The 18970-nt window shown below is 38.4% G+C and overlaps 1 protein-coding gene across 3 annotated transcripts in view; it reads right to left on the bottom strand.

Annotated features, from left to right (window-relative positions):
* Nucleotides 1-913: 913 nt before the first annotated feature.
* The window catches only part of neurl1b (neuralized E3 ubiquitin protein ligase 1B), a 419935-nt gene continuing 401878 nt past the window's right edge, over nucleotides 914-18970 (bottom strand). For all 3 annotated transcript variants that reach the window (XM_048543833.2, XM_048543834.2, XM_048543835.2), the window contains 2 exons: nucleotides 18145-18270; nucleotides 914-9715 (listed from right to left, as the gene is read on the bottom strand). In XM_048543833.2, the coding sequence (XP_048399790.1) occupies nucleotides 9471-9715; nucleotides 18145-18270 (371 nt within the window). In that variant the 3' untranslated portion in view covers nucleotides 914-9470. The remainder of the gene's footprint in view (nucleotides 9716-18144; nucleotides 18271-18970) is intronic.

Here is an 18970-nt window from a genome sequence, read left to right as displayed (position 1 = left end):
CTTGAAACATTTGATCCATCTGTCTCTTTTAACTTCTGATGAATCCATTATATACTTACAACATTCCATCTTAAAAATGCAGTGACGTTAAATAAAAGGCTGCATTTGGAAATTGTTGTATCATTTGTATAATTTCCCTTTCCAGTAAATGAAGCATTACTTGATTTGGATTCTGTATCACTCCTATCACAGGGAGAAGGCTAACACGATTGTTCAATGTACACCTAATATGAAAATCTCACCCAGCTATCAATCTTGTGACATTGCAGGAAATGACGTCAGGTCATGTGACTCACCATCTACAAGGATTCAGTCTATAGGAATTCCTCTCTGTTCTACATAAAATGTACATTGTTTAATAAATGTTTTTTTTTACCAAGACTTACTCCACAACCATTTCTAAGCATACTTAGACAATTACGGGGTCAAACTGGGCTGCATATTGGTGACAAAGCATGTGATTTTCATCTATGTTAGGACTGAAAATTTTGTTAACATGGGATTATATATTTTTTGTCATATACCAATTTAATTACAATTCACACCTCATTCCATTTAGAAAACAAAAGAGCATGATGCTGCCTGATCTTAGATAAAAATACAATGCTGATGAAAATGAGATATTCCAAGGGCCTAGGTTGGATGCAGAAAGTTTCTTTCACATGCGAGTATTACTCAATAAGGGGCAGTCTTTGTCAGCTATGTTCTCTGTGTCATTACACAGAATTCAAATCGGTTTAAAACTGAACTCCTTATGTCAAGGGAATTTCTATGATGTCTGGCATGATAGGTCAAACAGACTGGTCCTGAACTTAGAGGGACTGTAAAACTTAGAAAGAACCTCGGGTAGGTAGAAAGCAGCAATTTATTATGAGTTGATTAAGATATAACACACAAACTAAGTACTACAGAATAGGTCTCAAAAAGACTTTATAAGCCTGGTCGTGTGAGCAACATGGGAAGCATTTGGTCACATAACAAAGGAATGTTACAATTATGCAACTGTTAACAACAGCATTAAAACTGCATTTTCATCTGAAAACATCCCAGTATACATAGTGAAGCAGTCTACTATGAAGCTGTACAGTATGTATTTATTCAGAACCAGAATCAACAAAGTGTTTTAAGCAAATAATTTACAAAAAGCAGCAAAACATAATTTGTTTGCAGTGTTTTCAGAAAATTAACCTATAAAGTACAAGGACGAGGGTAATAACTTGTTTCTGAACCTCCTACTTAAACATTACAATTTCAATTAATTCTTTAAGTATTTAAATTTCAAAAGGAACTTAATTTTTAATTAATCCAGATATGTTTTTATGTTGACTCTTGTTTGATTTTGATTTAGATCTTTGTGGATAGAAGTAACAAGTCACAGTTATTTGGATTCAGTTTTAAACGGAATAACCAACTACTATCGTCTTTCACAGTTAACAATTGCATTCTTATCTGCTTTACCAGAAACAAAGTGTCTCCCTTAGTTCCTATATAAACAATATGCTTAGATATTGGACACTATTTTAACCTTTACTTGGTGCAATGACAATGCAAAGATGTGGATCAATCCAGTTAACTTGTGATCAATTGAGATTTTAAGGTGCTCACAAACTGTGTGTAAATTATTGCTCTGCATGGTCCAATCTACTACACACTAGCCACAGGTACTGCTAGACAGAGTAAAAAAACTGTCTCCATACAATCATTCATCTAACCTCTTTTTCACTGAATACCCAATCCAACTTTTTTTTTTACAGTGTTTTTCTTTGAATATATTTTAAGAACTAGTAACTAGTATTTATTAATGCTAACTGCACGCTAAGAAATTTATAGAACTTTTCTATAGATGATAATGCCAGATGTCACTGCATGAGGCAAAATCTTCATTGCACCACCAGAAGGAGGTTAAAATTAGGACCATTATCTTTTAAGCCTACATAAAATAGATGCTAAAACTGCTTACAAATCAAACTAATGCCAGTGATTGATTTATTTTACTAGTTTACAAAGTTTCCAAAAACAGACACAACTCAAGAAAGAGTAACACATACAGTGGAAATGCAATGCCACTGCTTAAAACCTTGAGGGTTAAGATCTTAAATGCAGTTTAGGCTTAAAAATAATCCAATGAACCCCACAATCAATTCCTTTGCACTTAGCTAAAAATGTTGCACTGTATATAAAGTGCACCTTGTAAACAGATGACAGCAGAAATACAACAGTGAAAAACTGTCATCTTTAGTTGTCAGCCTGTACGAGGTTTCACTGCAGCACTTTTACAGAATTTACATGGAACATTACATCTTTTTTCCAACGAACACATTAATCTGAGGAAACATGAACAAGCATGATCTGAAAGCATATTTACCTTGAAGTAAAACTAATAATCTAATCCTTAATGTACCAGTGAGGTGTGTTTTTGAACTATTGCACAACATTGTTAACGGGTCTAAGGTGGCAAGGTTAATTCCTCTTTGGTTGTTTATAAAATTGGCTGTAACATGTTGAATGTAATAACACAACAAAGATAACACTTGCTATAACAATACATCAATTAGGGGTGACCTGTGTGCTGCCCCATCCCCACCAAAACAAAGGCACTAGCTCATTACCTATGGTTTCTGACTGTATCATTCAATATTTTAAATCTAATGCATCAGCTATACAAAGGAAGTTTCAAGTGAAATCTTACAAACCAGCTTTGCCTCAATTTTGTTTTAAACCATGTTTATGAAAAAGCAAGGAATTAAAATGTTTGGCTTTTCTAAATATTCATTGATTGACGGGTTAAAAAAAAGCTTCTAGTAATAGTAAGCATTATAGGCAAGGAAGATTCCAGGTGGATCCCTGAAATGTACTGACAGGGCAGCAATGGCAATGCTAGAATTAATCACAGTATTCAAAGAAAGGAGCTAAACCGGAGACCTGATGCCCAAAATTAATTGCTGTCTGGAATACACAAAAGTATAGATTTGGGGAGAAATCAGGATTGGGATTGTTGTAATGCGTGAATGATTGTATAGCCTGGAACTCATTAGGCTTATAGTCTGTGCCAGATTTTTGAGTGATGTACTGGTGGACGGTGTTAATAATGGAACAGTAAACTAGCACAAGTCAATAATTTCACTAATAAAAGAAAATGCAGTCAAGGACAAGGGTAGCTAAAGCTTTTACAGGTGAAATCTACAGGAAAGCAGATGTTAAATGCAAGAGGCTTAAATAATAGGCTAAAATTTTATTACTCCTGCAGAAAAATGGCATTTGGGAGATTCTTGTAAATTTGGACATCATTCTTAGCACCTACTCATATAGAATCCCCACAGTGTGGGACTAGGCCCTTCAGCCCATCAAGTCCACATCATCCCACTGAAAAGTATCCCACCTAGACCCACCCTACTCCGTGAACCCTGCATTTCCCAAGGCCAATTCACCAAACCTGCACATCTTTGGACTGTGGAAGGAAACCAGAGCATACAGAGGAAACCCATAGAGACAACATACAAACTGAACACAGACAGTCACCCAAGGGTGCATTTTAGCCCAGGTCCCTGGTGCTGTGAGGAAGCAGTGCTAACCACTGAATAACCATGCCACCCTACTGGTATGGATAGAGGATTGGCTGACTAGCAGAAGGCTGAGAATGGGGATAAAGAGATCTTTTTCACAATAGTAGTTGGTGACTATTGGAGTTCCTCAGAGGCCAGTGTGGGATCACAATTATTTATATTATACATTAACGATCTGGATAAAGGAACTGAGGGGTAATATTGCTAAGTTTGCAGATGGCACAGAGATAGGTGGAGGGACATGTATCGCTGAAGAGGTAGGGAGGCTGCAGAAGGACTTGGACAAGCTAGGAGAGTGGGTAAGAAGTGGCAGATGGAATACAATGTGCGAGGTTATGGACTTTGGTACCAAGAATAGAGGTGTAGGCTATTTTCTAAATGGGAATGGTTTTCAGAAATCTGAAGCATAAAGGGACTAAGGAATTCAGGATTCTCTTAAGATTAATATGCAATTCCAGCTGACAGTTAAGAAGGCAAATGCGATGTTGGCATTAATTTCAAGAAAGCTAGAACACAAAGCAGAGATGCACTGCTGAGGTTGTATAAGGCTGTGGTCAGACTGGATTTGGAATATTATAAGCAGTCTTGGGCCCCATGTTTAAGGAAGGATGTGCTGGTCTTGGAGGGGGTCCAAATGAGGTTTACAAAAATCATTCAGGGGCTGAAAGGCTTGACATATGAGGAGCAGTTGAAGACTCCCAGGTCTGAACTTGACGGAGTTTAGAAGAAAGGTTGTGGTGGGCGGGGGGAGAGGGTGGGTGATCTCATTGCAACTTATGAGAGATTGAGGGAACTTGATAGAGTGGACATGGAGAAGATGTTTCTACTTGCGGGAGAGACTCAGACCTGACTGCTCAACCTCAGAGTGAAGGGGTGACCTTTTAGAACTGAGATAAGGAGGAATTTCTTCAGCCAGAGGGTGGTGAATCTGTAGAATTCACTGTCACAGACGACTGGAAGCCAAGTAATTAACTGTATTTAAGACTGGATTCTTGATTAGTAAGGGGATCGAAGATTACAGGAAGAAGGCAGGTGAGTGGGTTGCGAAACATAACAACCACGATTCAGTGATGGAGCAGACTCAACAGGCTGAAAGGCCTAATTCTGCTTCTATATCTTATGATCTTATGGTCACACCTACTACAATTTTGCCAAGGAGGAGTAAAACAAAAAAATTGCCCTTGGGTCACAAAATGTTCTCCTCCCACTGACATTGGGATTTTACCTGCAACAGGAGAGGCTGATGCCTTGCACCAGGCTTCCAAGTAAAACCTGACAAGATTTGTTGCCGGGCTGGTGGTTGGGTTGAGGGAGTTGGTGCCTTTGATGGACATCCTCTGACGAATGGAGGGCATACCTTAAGCTGTGGCCATTACTTTCCAATGACACATGCCTCCTGAAGCCCCTCATTGGAGTTTGATCCTACTTCTAATGCTAAAGGCCTTCCTCTCATTCTTCTGTTTACAGAGCTGTGTTCCATCATTAATGGGACATGAAATCTGCCACCCTCCAGTTAGCTGGCAGCTCTCTGAGACAGGACCTGTTTTTGGGGAATAATGAACGATCCTGCCTGTACTTTCATTTGCAGTGGGGTGAGCCCAGCAAGTGCAGGCAGTCTTACCATTTTATGTGAACCACCACCAGAATTACATTCAGTCCATAATATAGACCAATCTGTCAGCACAGTAATGTTGGAGTGCTACTTTTCAGATGACTTCTTCAACCAGTGTCCAGTCTTTCCTCTCAGATGAATGAAAAACACCCCAGAGCACTATTGGAAGAAGAGCAAGGGACTTCTTCTGGTGCCCTGGCCAATATTTATTCCTTAGCCAATACCATCAAAGACATGGTATCTGGTTTTATCCCAATGCCTGCACAACCTTTCACTACACAAATTAACATATTTCCTACATTACAATTATTACTACATTTCAAAAGACTTCATAGGTTGCCCTAACGGATTCACAGTTTGAGGTTATGACAGGGCTATTAAAAAACATTTTCTGTCCTTAATTCTTTAAAATCTGGTAAAAACAATGAACACGTTCTTCATATGGATATTGAGTCACTGCAATATTCCCTGTTTCTTTGCTTTCTGTACACTGAACCCAAAATACTGGGGCAAGGTTTTATCTCAGAATGCCAACACCTCAATGTGATACATCTCATTATCTACCTCTCTGGTACATGCTTTTCGGCACATGCTTTCTACACACTGTTTAAAGACCTCCCCATGCATTGAGATAAAGTTTGATTTATTTTTCATATACTGATATTATATTTGATCTAACTCACCAAGCCCTGTTTGACAATATCTTCCAAACCCATAACCTGTACCACCTAGAACGCCTTGGTTAACACAATCAGCTGCAAGTTTCTCTCTAAATCACATTCCTTCCTGATTTGGAACTATATCTCTGTTCCTTCACTGTCATTAGATCACAAACCTAGAACTTCATTCCTAACACTTCGTGTACAAACACTCAGTGGACTGTAGTGGTTCAAGAAGGCAGCTCACCATGACCTCTCCATAGCAATTATTGGGGAGGTTCACAACCTATGAACATCCTATATTAAAAGAAGGTCTCCTTTGCTTATTTCCAAGCAGTGACAAGCTAAAACTATGAGAATATGGGGCAGGACTTTGTGCCCTCTGCTATGACAGGTTTGGTAGCAATGGATAATTTCATTCTATCCTCTCAGCTTCACTCTAGTTACATCTATACATGGGCCATTCTGCCCCATTGTCACCTAAATGCACCATGGAGAGGCAATGGCCTAGTGGTATTATTGCTGGGCTGTTAATCCAGAGACCCAGATAATGTTCTGGGGACCTTGGTTCAAATTCTGCCATGGCAGATATGGAATTTGAATTCAATGAATATCTGGAATTCCAAATCTAAAGATGACCATGAACCCATTGTCAATTGTCGGGAAAACCCCATCTGGTTCACTAATGCCCTTTAGGGAAGGAAACTGCCGTCCTTACCTGGTCTGGCCTACCTGTGGATCCAGACCCACAGCAATGTGGCTAACTCTTAACTGCCCTCTGGGCAATAAATGCTGCCTAGCCAGCGACACTTCACAACCCGTGAATGAATAAAGAAAAAAAATTGCAGATATTAATCAAGCAGCTAGTGGTGATGTTGTGAGGGAGTAGGAAATGGGATTGCTGTGCTGGGCGTATACAAATAAACCCAGGCACATTTGTTTGACTGCAGACTCACCATTATTCACTTCATTCAAAGGTGCCAAATGGCTGATTGGGTTATGTGACATCATCAGGTAGGGAGCCTCTTCCCTGCATTTAATGCTGACTCCCCCAATCCCAAACCATCCTCACAAGCCCATCACTTGTTATCACTCACATCTACTGTGAGGTCCAGCGACAATCCTTGGGGTGGTTGTACTAGACAGCAAATTTCACTAGGATTGCTGGGATCTGATTGGCCAGAAGCTCTTGGCAAGCAGGCCATCCATCCCTATGGTCTTTGGCCTCTGGGAAAAGCCTGGCCCTGCTCTGTCAAGTGCTAGACTAGATGGTTTTCCTGAAAAGAGGAGACAGAGAAATCCTAGCTATTCTCCAGTCTGCAGATGAAAACCTCGTCGCTTCCACAAGATTTTGTCCATAGAAACCTTTAACAGGTCAAGGGCAGAATCAGGTGCTCTACAAATTCAATAGTCTATGGACACATATAAATAAGCTGAGACTATAATGGAAAGATATATTGAACATAAACGGTCAAAAAGAGAATTACAAAGTTGAGAGTAATATTGGATGGGTAAAGGGTGTTAGGATGGAACAGAAGAATTAAAAGGTGAGTAGAAAACAAAAGCAAATGAAGAGTAAAAGACAATTAAATTATCTAGTGAAATCTTAATTTGAATTTGATAAATTATTGAAAGATTTATTGGACACTTGTTCATATCTCCTTAAAAGAATGTGTTACCGAATCTTGTTATGAACTATTTAAAGAGGTGTTCTGTCAGTTCTGATTGTCAATCCTGTTAGGCCTTGGTGAAAGGTACACTCAAACCTTTAATTTCAAATTTGGGTCTCATTTCCTCTTTTGTAACTCATCTATTAATCTTTTCAGTTACAGTACAAGTACACGCACACAGACACTCAAATCCTGGACAACAAAAAACATTTAAGTGCAAAAAAAATTATAATGTTTACACTATATATTGCAAGCAGAGTTTGTACAAAGTGTCTGTTGACATTTGTAGTATGAGCCATCATCTTGAATATTGAAACAATACTCTAACGAAACTATATACTATTTTTGTACAAAGTCAGCAAATTAGGCAAGATATTAAATATATTTGTGTTAGATACCATTTTCGATCCATTATCAAAAGGAAAATATTTTTGTGGTTGTCACGTGAGTCCTATAAAACTACTTTGCCATTAGTCAGTGAATCTATAATAGTGGCAGTCAAAGTTCACGGGGAATCAGAAAGTGCATCACCTTCCTATGTAAGGCACCTGTAGCATTGAATCACCACAGAAAAAAATCCAGCATAAAACTTCTAATTGTTAAAGCCATTTTAAAGTTGCAATATCTCTTTGCTGGCATGTTAGCCAAGACTCTGAAACATGTGAATCAATTAAAAATTTGGTTGATGGAACCAAGCTTCTCTTGGGTCTTCCTCTCCTCACCCTCACTCTTTTCTGTTTTCTCAAATTCATGGAATGTACTACTATGTCCTCACTCATGGATTACAGGGAAACAGATCTCAATCAAGAATGACAAGTTGAGACTGTAAAGCTGTTTTTACAGAGGGGTATGAAAGAAACGGCTGGTAATGAACCAAAAACTTGTGAGATGACCCGATCAGCAGATGAACAAAAAAGGACCAATTTTTAAACAAATAATAAAACAAGTTTTTTTTGAATAAAAGAGCCTGTTTACAGTCACTGTTATGCGTTTACATTTTATTGTTATTGAATTTGTGCCAAAAAGGGAAACTACAACTTCCAGTCATTATATTGAACCCATCAAACTCCCCAATTCCTTCAGCAAAGTCACTGCTTGATGTTTTAGAAAACTTAGACAAAATAGCTCTCAATTTGGGGGTCCTTCACCAGCTATCAATTTTGGCATGCACATCGCATCCACAACACAACAGCAATTAGACATGAACTAATCTGTTAGAAATATGTACATTATCTCCAGATTAAATTTAAAATGTACTTTAAAGGTAATTATGATGTCTTAATTGGATGTGGCAATTGAGATCTCTCTAAATAACTTCACAGGCTGTTGTGCATGAAGCAAATGCAGTAATATCAGTCCTTGTGGAGAATATGTGGAGAGAATTCCATTACTGACCCTGCAGACCAATAGCTAACTGCCTGTGGAAAATAACCTGCTAGTAGTAAGTCATTGGAAATATTGTCATAGATGTGATCTTGGGATATCCTTACAGAATATCTGTCTTTCTCAAATTATTTGGTCTTTGTTAATGACTAGTATTTTCCTTGGAGCAATGACAGAATGGCAAAAGAAATCAGAAGAATATTGCTCTTCAACTGAACAGCTTAATTTTATCTAGATTAATTAACCTGTATTCAGCCTGGCTACAGGATGGTCTCCAAATTTCTCTGCTTGAGAAATACTTGTTAATTATCAGGTGGATCTGTTTCTACAGGTGGAACTGTGTGCAGCCATCCCAGTTTCCTGCCAGCAAGTATCTGCAGACAGCAGGAACAGAGACAGAAAGGGGGAAGACAAATAAAGAGATAGAGAAACTAAGTTAAATGACAAAGAATACAGCCACACTTTGTGTATATAACTGAAATTAAAGTGAGCAATAGAAGCTTTCAATATCCATAAAACCTCTACTTTTTTTTAGAAAATTATAGTGTGGATTGAGAAACAGTCCTTATAGGAGCCAAATATCTCATGGACGGTATATCTTAATGACATCCTTTATAACTCGCCTACAGATAGGACAACAGGCATTGATCTGCTTCTTCAACTTAAGACCACAGTCGTAGCAGAGACACATATGTCCACAGGTGTAAATAACAGTATCAACTTCACTATCGAAGCAGACTGCGCATTCTCCATTTTTGCTACTTGGTGGTTCAGGCGGAGAGAAACTTGGGGAGAACTGAGGGCTCAGAGGAGAGCTGGGTGCAGTCACTGTGAAAAACAGGAAAAGCGTCAATGGACATCCCAAAACAGACAACAAAACAACACTGAATAGCATGTATCCTTAGCATATGGTGTACACTGCCGACCAAAAAGACAGTTTGCAAAAGTTTAGCAGACAAAAGAAATTCCACTCTCATTGATATTACAAATAAAAGAAAGATTTAACTTGAAAGTCTTAAATTTTATAAATTGTAACATCTATTACACTTCTAAATGGCAAAAATATTGTGAATTAAAATACTGCAAACAAATGGTCATATTGGTCACGCTGTTTCAAATCTGTGTAATTTGTTAATATAAAAATTCATGTGTATGTGACCATTAAGTGAGTTAAATTGTTTTATTCTGTTGAATTTAAATGTTGTAAAATTCTGAAATGAGCACCTGACTTAAGATATTTCATGACTGTCACCTTATCTTATGATTATGGTTATGACTCTTGTTCCTTTTTTTGTTTTTGGGCTGTGCACGGTTCCATTTTCAGAATGCTTATACACATTTTTTTGACAACAGTGTGTAGTGCTGCCAAATTTCATTCCTTATCCAAGAATGATGCAAATACTTATGAAAAATAATGTACGCTATTGGTTACTAAGAATTAAAAGAAGAAATCAACAAAAGCTTGTTAATCCAAGAACTTACCTTTTATGTTTAAGTCAACATACAGCACCCATTCTTAATGCATTTTCTTACATTACAGTAATAGGTTGAAGTAAGCATTTTACAGTGTGCATTTTGTTTAAATTGCCTATAACTAATTATTGTGAGCTAACTTCTAGTACTGTAGAATCCAGATAGTGCGGTTAACAGGACTAAAGCACAAACAGGATTGAAAAAAAAATGATAAGACCGAATAATTTGTAACGTATCACAAAGTGGCAACAGCACAGAAGGCAGCCATTCATTGCATAGTTACTGTGCTGGGTTTCTGAAGGAGCAACTTACCCTGGCTTACTTCTCTGCACATTCTTACTATTCACTTAAGATAATACTCCAATTTCCTCTTAGGTGCATTGGTTTAATTTACCTCCTCTAAACTCCGAAGCATTGGCATTCCAGATCCCAAACACATTCTGCATCACACAGCATGTTTTCTCATATCACCATTGCTTCTTTTGCTGATTACCTTAAATCTGTTCCCTTTTATTTTTGAATTTTTCACCGATAAGAATAGTTTTTATTAACTACTCTCTTCAGACCTCTCCTAGCTTTGTAAATCTCCATCAACTGCCCTCTAAATTTTCTCCGTCCGAGAAAAACAGCCCCACCTTACCATGTAGAATTGATGCTTCATGTAAAGCTACCTGGAACATGCAGATCATCCATTCATTTTAATTTGTAAATGATTACTGAAGGTTGTCCTTAAGCCTCCTGTAGCTACTACATAAAATAAACTAAACATCTTCTTTGAGAATGTGAATTGTAGAAGGGTAGTAAGAAATTGTTGGGATTGTTTAACAACAAAAAAAGGAGATTTCTGAATGGCTGCAGTGAACATGGCTGAGGTGCCAAATGAATACTTTACATTCACTTTTACCTAGGATGAAAAACGCTGCCAAAGTTATTGTGGTGGAAGTGTTATTTCAGATACTGGATGGTCTACAAATTGATGAAGAGGACATACGAGAAAGGCTAATTATAGTTAAACTTAGTGACTCAATGCTACTGAATGGGATTCATCCATGAAATCTAAGGAAATTTACAGGCATGCTCTTCCAATACTGTGCCAGAGAACAGGAGAATTGCAAATTATGAACAAAAATTAACAGTAACTTGGAAAACTGTAAATTTGTTAAGGGAAATCAGCACAAATTTGTTAAAGAGAAACCACGTGCCCCTAATTTGATTGCATTTTCTGATGCCATATCAATGAGGGTTGATGAAGCTAATGTATCTGATGTGAATATGGGTTACCAAAAGATGTTTAATAAACTGCCACACAATAGGCTTTCAACATTGAAAGTAATGGAATAAAAAGGGATAGTTGCTGCATGGATACAAAATTGGAATGATTATTTCTTGGTTGTAGGAAGGTACACAACACGCTGCTATTTCCGAGGTCGTGTCTATACTAGGATTATTACATTTTCTTGATATATGTTAATTGCCTGGATGTGCAGGGCACAATTCAAAATTTGCAGATGACAATATTTGGGAGTATAGTGACCAGTAAGTGAATACTGCTAGTCTTCAAAGGGACAATGCAAACCACAGTAGGGATTACCTTCTTGTAATAACTAAACAATATGTATCTGTTTTAATTCAGTAAAATAGAGAACTCTTAAAATAAGTAGGAATAAAGGCTGAGATGACCACAAACAAAACTCATTGCAGACTGTCCTTTAGATGGCACTCATGCATCTCCCCTTCATCACTGAATGAACTCCTTTTAACCTGCTATCGTTCAGGAAACTCACTTTGGCATTATTATAATCTGTTATAAAATTCCCATGACATGGAGCATGTCCTTTGGCCTTGGTGTCTATTTCTGTCTAAATAACAAGCCATCAATAGGCATTTTAAATGACACACTAACATACAGTTAATAGTACAAATATAGGTTTCCTTTCTTTGCTTAATCAAGACAGAAGAATCATGCTTCTGCACAATTTTAATTTTGTTGGCAGTGTCAATTGCTGATAATAATTGTGGTTAAAAGCAACAGCTGCTTTTTTAAGTATTTTCAGTTACGAATGGGAGATTTCCTGTATCTTGCGGTTCTTTTTCTGCTAACCTGCACTTTTAGCACCCTTGTTAAAGCAGGTTTACAGTAGAAGCAGACAGACATGTGCAAGATGTATTTACCATTTATGTTACGGCTTCACCACATAAAACATACAGATCTTTGGTCAGAAACATAAGATTTTCTTGGCTGAGTTTTTGCAATGTGCATGAGAATTTTGAAAGGCAATCAATTAGACATATAAAAAGAGGTGTAATTGAATGTAACATGTACTGTTGTACTAACAATTCATTATTTAGATTCTGAAACTGAGTGAATTAAGTCAATGTTATGGACAGAACTTGTCTCCTTATTGTCCATTATCAAAGTATTTTGTATATGGGTCTATGCTTTCTTCCCCTCAGAGTGATTTATCTCAATTTAAATAAATTGAGCGACATATTTATGTGAGTTTAAAAATAACAAAGGTTATTTATTATCCAACAATTTTCCTGGATGTTTAAAGATGCAAATTAACTGTCAAACACACAAACACTCACACAAAGTTTACATACACACGAAAAGGAAAAAAATACAATTACAACTTGGGCTTATTTGTGTCTCTTTCATAACAAGCCTGTAGTTTTTAGATGAGCTAATGTTTTGGTTGGAGGATAGGTCTTGAGTTCTGTGAGTTCTCAGTAAGAAAGTTATTTTCGTCAGGTGAATTTGAGGTTAAACAGTTTAAGGAGAATCTTATTCTTGAATTCATGGTATTGCTGTTTATTTACTGTGTTTGCTTTGTTGACTGCAGCTGATTCAATGGCTTTCTGATTGTATCTCTGCTTCCACAACAACTTCATTCCATCCTCAAAGCAGGCAACAAATGTGGCTGTCACATCCAAATGATCATGTTACAAGGTCAGCAACCCTTTTCAAATAATGCGGTATATTAAGATGCTAAACATCCTGTGGCATTTCACATCTTGAGAGTTTCAAGCAGCCAAGGACTTTGTTAGGTTTCTTTATTCATTCATTAGCTGGACCACATTTTTTTCCCATCCTTAGCTGCTCTTGGGAATGTGCTGGTGAACTGCCTTCTTGAACCACCGCAATGCATTTGGTCTGGGTAAATGCTCAATGTCATTAGGTAGGGGGTTCCAGTATTTTTCCAGTATTTGGCGCTGAAGGAGCAACGCTATGTTTCCAAGTCAGGATGGTTAATGCCTTGGATGGGAACTACAGTTGGTGGTATCCCATGTATCTGCTGCCCATGTCCTTCGATAGTGGTCATGGGATTGCAAGGTACCTTCTAAGGAACCTTGGTGAATTTAATGTACCTTGTAGATGGTACACATCCTGCAACTGTGCATTGGTGATGAGAAGTTTGAAAGTGTGGATGTGGTGCTAATCAAGTGGGCCACTCAGATGATGTCAAACAATTTCCAATTACTCCAGTTTTCCTAGTGCTCTTTGATAGCGCACTCTGTCAAACGTGGCCTTGACGTCAAAAACAGTCATTCTCATCTCAGTGCTGGATTTCAGATCTCTTATCCATGTTTGAACTAAGGCAGTCATAAGGTCACAAATTGAGTGGCTCTAGTGATTTCCAAAATGAGCATCAATGAGCAGATTATTGTCAAGCATGAACTGCCTGATAGCATTGACAACACCTTCCATTATTCTTCTGATGATTCAGAGTGGACTAATGGGGCAGTAATTAGTCGTATCATGTTTGCATAACTGGGCAATTTTCCACATTGTCGGGTAGAAATCAGTGTAGCTATACTGGAACAACTTCGCTAGGCATGGAGCAATTTCTGAAACTTAAGTCTTCAGGACTGTTACAGAAATGTTGTCAGAGCCACACTCTTTGTAATATCCAATGTCTCCAACTGTTTCTTGACATTATGTGCAGTGATTCGAATTGACTAAAGACTAGAATCTGTGATGCTGAGGAGGGTCATAATGCAGGCCATTACAATGTCATGAAAGGTGAAAGGGATCCATTACACAGCTAGCTATTACCAATTGAATTTCAACATGTCTTTGTCAATTAAGAAACAGAAAGTCAAATCGCTCAGAATGTTATATTTCCTTTTTGTTGCTGATCCATCCTTAAACAGGAGGAAATGTACAGTTCACAGGTGACTGATAAGTTCTTTCACTCAGGTCCATATTTAACAGGTACAAGCAGCAGAATCTACCGTCCACTGCTTAAATGCAAAAAGCGAAAGTGTAGCCATCTTGAGAGCTTTTGTGTTCACATTTCAAAATAAAATGTAAAAACTTGCAACATCTTCATATCCATACTGGGGTGATGTCAGTTACATGATAACAAGGAGCATTAGAATCAAACCCATTTGGCCAAAAAATAGAAAATCTGAAAACATTTTTATACTGCTTTGGCCAAATGCAATTTTTTGCAGGCAACATAAAGGATTGAACCTCAGTTTGAGTCAGACCTGTCACTCCACTTGTTAACTGCAGCCAGTTATGAGATGAAACTGAACCTTATGTGCTGATTCAAAGTGGTATAGCACATACGTCAATCATGTGTATGACATGTGCAATGACATTTTCAGTTTAATGCTTGGTGTGAGCAAAATATCAGGTGTGTAAATGCCCCATATTGAAGCTCATTCTAATTAGCATAAGAACAAAAACATTTGGTTGACAAGATCCTCTCAACGAGGTAGGAATATTACAGTTTATGAGAGTAAACCGGTTGATGTGGTGTATATGGATTTCAGCAAGGCGTTCGATAAGGTTCCCCACAGTAGTCTATTGCACAAAATGCGGAGGAATGGAATTGTGGGAGATATAGCAGTTTGGATCAGAAATTGGCTTGCTGAAAGAAGACAGAGGGTGGTAGTTGATGGGAAATGTTCATTCTGGAGACCAGTTACTAGTGGTGTACCGCAAGGGTCAATGTTGGGTCCACTGCTGTTTGTCATTTTTATAAACGACCTGGATGAGGGCTTAGAAGGATGGGTTAGTAAATTTGCAGACGACACTAAGGTCGGTGGAGTTGTGGACAGTGACGAAGGATGCTGTAGGTTGCAGAGAGACATAGATAAGCTGCAGAGCTGGGCTGAGAGGTGGCAAATGGAGTTTAATGCAGACAAGTGTGAGGTGATGCACTTTGGTAGGAGTAACCAGAAGGCAAAGTACAGGGCTAATGGTAAGATTCTTAGTAGTGTAGATGAGCAGAGAGATCTTGGTGTCCATGTACACAGATCTTTGAAAGTTGCCATCCAGGTTGAGAGGGCTGTTAAGAAGGCATACAGTGTTTTAGCTTTTATTAATAGAGGGATCGAGTTCCGGAACCAAGAGGTTATGGTGAAGCTGTACAAAATTCTGGTGCAGCCGCACTTGGAGTATTGTGTACAGTTCTGGTCACTGCATTATAAGAAGGATGTGGAAGCTTTGGAAAGGATGCAGAGGAGATTTACTAGGATGTTGCCTGGTATGGAGGGAAGGTCTTACGAGGAAAGGCTGAGGGACTTGAGGCTGTTTTCATTAGAGAGAAGAAGGTTGAGAGGTGACTTAATTGAAACATATAAAATAATCAGAGGGTTAGATAGGGTGGATAGGGAGGGCCTTTTTCCTAGGATGGTGACGGCGAGCACAAGGGGGCGTAGCTTTAAATTGAGGGGTGAAAGATATAGGACAGATGTCAGAGGTAGTTTCTTTACTCAGACAGTCGTAAGGGAATGGAACGCTTTGCCTGCAATGGTAGTAGATTCGCCAACTTTAGGTACATTTAAGTCGTCATTGGATAAGCATATGGATGTACGTGGAATAGTGTAGGTTAGATGGGCTTGAGATCGGTATGACAGGTCGGCACAACATCGAGGGCTGAAGGGCCTGTACTGCGCTGTAATGTTCTATGTTCTATGTACAATTGGAGGTGAGCTTTGGATCTTAAGAGGACCAGTTGTCTCTGATTTCCGAGTGTTGCCTATCCTGCTCAATATCAATATGAAACAGTAATACACGTTACTGTTCTTCATTTAATACTTAATGGTATTCCATGCACATGTACAGGTTGTGAGGTATTTATCAAATGACATTCCATCAAAACTGGGAAAATTTGACAGGCAATAGATTTTGAGCAAGTGAAAGAGGAAGTGAGAAGAGGAGAAAAAAAGTCAGTGGTAAGGCAGAGGTCAGGAAGGTTTATAAGAAAAATGTTTTGTGGTGGAAGTGCAAGGTACTAGTAAAGAGACAAGAATGGTGCATCCAGAGATTGGAGCCAGCATAGCTAGACAGAATGCAAGATTCCTAACCCATTTTGTGAGGGGTGTTTACATTCTGGGACATTTTCTGCAATGCCAAGTAATCGGGATGCAGCGACCCTATTTCTATTTTACCACTGTCTTTTCTGCAGGAATACTGGTGTGTGTTGTTGGAAAGCTCCCATCATAAAAGCCAAATCCAGGATGTTGGATGCAGGCCGAGTTCTGAATGCAGATCTACAACTCATGCCCATGGTACTGCATTAACAAGTTTCTTGTGGAAGGATGAAGGATTCACATTGTGCATTGATGCAGCTACCTCCTGCCAGCAGTGAAAATCATGTTAGTCTGTACATCTCAGGTAGAACTTGCATCTCTTGAAAACAAGGCATGTAAATTTACTTCCCTTTGTAAAACTACAATGTTTTTCCTTGCATTTGTTCCCTCATTATTAATTCACCAATCAGTGGAAACAACCTCTTAGTTATCTCATCATCCTGGAAACCGGTCAGATCACCACTTTAAAGTGTTAATGATAAAAACACCAACTTGTCATAATGTGGAGATGCTGTTGGTATGGAAGTCACCACCTGACGAAGGAACAGCGCTATTAAAGCTTGTGTTCTTAAATAAACCTATTTGGACGATAGCCTGGAGTCGTGACACTTCCATACTAACTTCTCAATGTAATTTAGAAGATAAACTCCCACTCATGAGGCAGGTACTTTATTCACAGTCACTTCTGCAAGGTGGCCATCAGCTTCACTCCAGCACTAGCTATTGATGGTGTCGATAAGATTAGAAGGCTGCTTGAAACTGTAGGTAAACAGTCACACTCTCCAAAGCGTAGTGGTTTAGAAGTTTGACAAGCTGCAAATTAACTAACCAAATTATTCTGTTCATCATAATGATAGGATTTCCGTGCTGATATATGGGGCATATTTTCACAGTTCAGTTTACCAACCACCCTGAACTCCCCTCCACTCACTTCCAATAACGTGTTTAACCGTAACTCTGAAAGAGTTCCTTCTAGTTCATCAGTGTGAATTTTTCCTTTTCCTCCAGGAATGATCTTTCTGTTATTTGAGTGTTGCAGCTCAAGCGTTTAGAATGACATATGGTGCTATGGAACTGTGCTTGTTAGGAAATGAATTGAGACCAACCAAAATTATTTTGAACAGGACCTTACAACTGGTGCATAATAAGGTTTCTTCCATCTGTCAGGGCTGAAATTGAAACCTGGCCAAATATGAAACAACACACACACATGTTCAATCTGTTCCCAATACCACATAATTAATTCAAACAGCTACACCGAAATCTCATGTTTCTCAATCACAGAAAACTTGGCTTAAGTAAAGCCAAATGATGAAGAGTCACAGACATGTAACATTAACTCTGCTTTCTTCTCACAGATGCTGCCAGACTTGCTGAAATTTTCCAGTAATTTCTGTTTATGCTTCAGAAAACTTGGCCGAGTGCTTTCATGCAAACAGTCTACTGTATTTCCTTACCAAGTGATGATTCAGATGCAGAGGAGGATCTATTAACGCTGAATGCCATGTCAGAGTCACTGTCATAATGGGAACCACCCGGAGAACCTGAAGGAGATACATCTACAGGACTGGACTGAGACGTACCTGCAGAGGGAATATTAAAGCCTGTTAACTCCACAGAGCACGCTCTATTTCAGTGCACATTATTGTTGTTGTTTTCAACATGCACAAGAGCATTGCCATGATATAAACTCCAATGCCAATGCATATAGTAAGTGTTTATCTTCCTGAAATGTGACAGAATTGTAACATAATTTCACATAGCAGAGGTAAACAGAAATTTATATTGATCCTAAAGCAATTCAAACTATATTTAGTGCTCATTGCTAACATAAGCTGAGGAAAGAAAATATATCCATTCTATTTATCCTTAATTATTGATCATAAATGTATTGGAAATAAAGGTTTACTTTGAAAATAGGTGGGAAAGCAAGTGGTGAGGATGACACAGAGTCTGCAGTGGGATGCAAACAGTTTGAATGAGCAAAAACTTGGCAGATGGAAGATAATGTGAGAAAATGTGAGGTTATGAGCTTTGGCAGGAAGAATAGATGAGCTGATCTATTTAAATGAAGAAAGACTTCAGAAAGCTTTTAAAACAGAGATTTGGAAGTCCTCATCCATGAAATACAAAAAGCTACCATCCAAGTTCAGTTAATAATAGGGAAGGCAAATGTAACGTTGGTGTTCCTTTCAAAGGAATGGAGTATAATTTTTTGGGAGGTCTTGCTAAAACTATACAAGGTACTAGTCAGCTGGAATACTATGAACAGTTTTGGTCCTC

The sequence above is a fragment of the Stegostoma tigrinum genome, chromosome 13 (assembly GCF_030684315.1).
Source record: "Stegostoma tigrinum isolate sSteTig4 chromosome 13, sSteTig4.hap1, whole genome shotgun sequence".
NCBI classification, from domain to species: Eukaryota; Metazoa; Chordata; class Chondrichthyes; order Orectolobiformes; family Stegostomatidae; genus Stegostoma; species Stegostoma tigrinum.
Note: the sequence above shows the minus strand (reverse complement) of the source record. Positions and strands in the feature narration are given on the sequence as shown.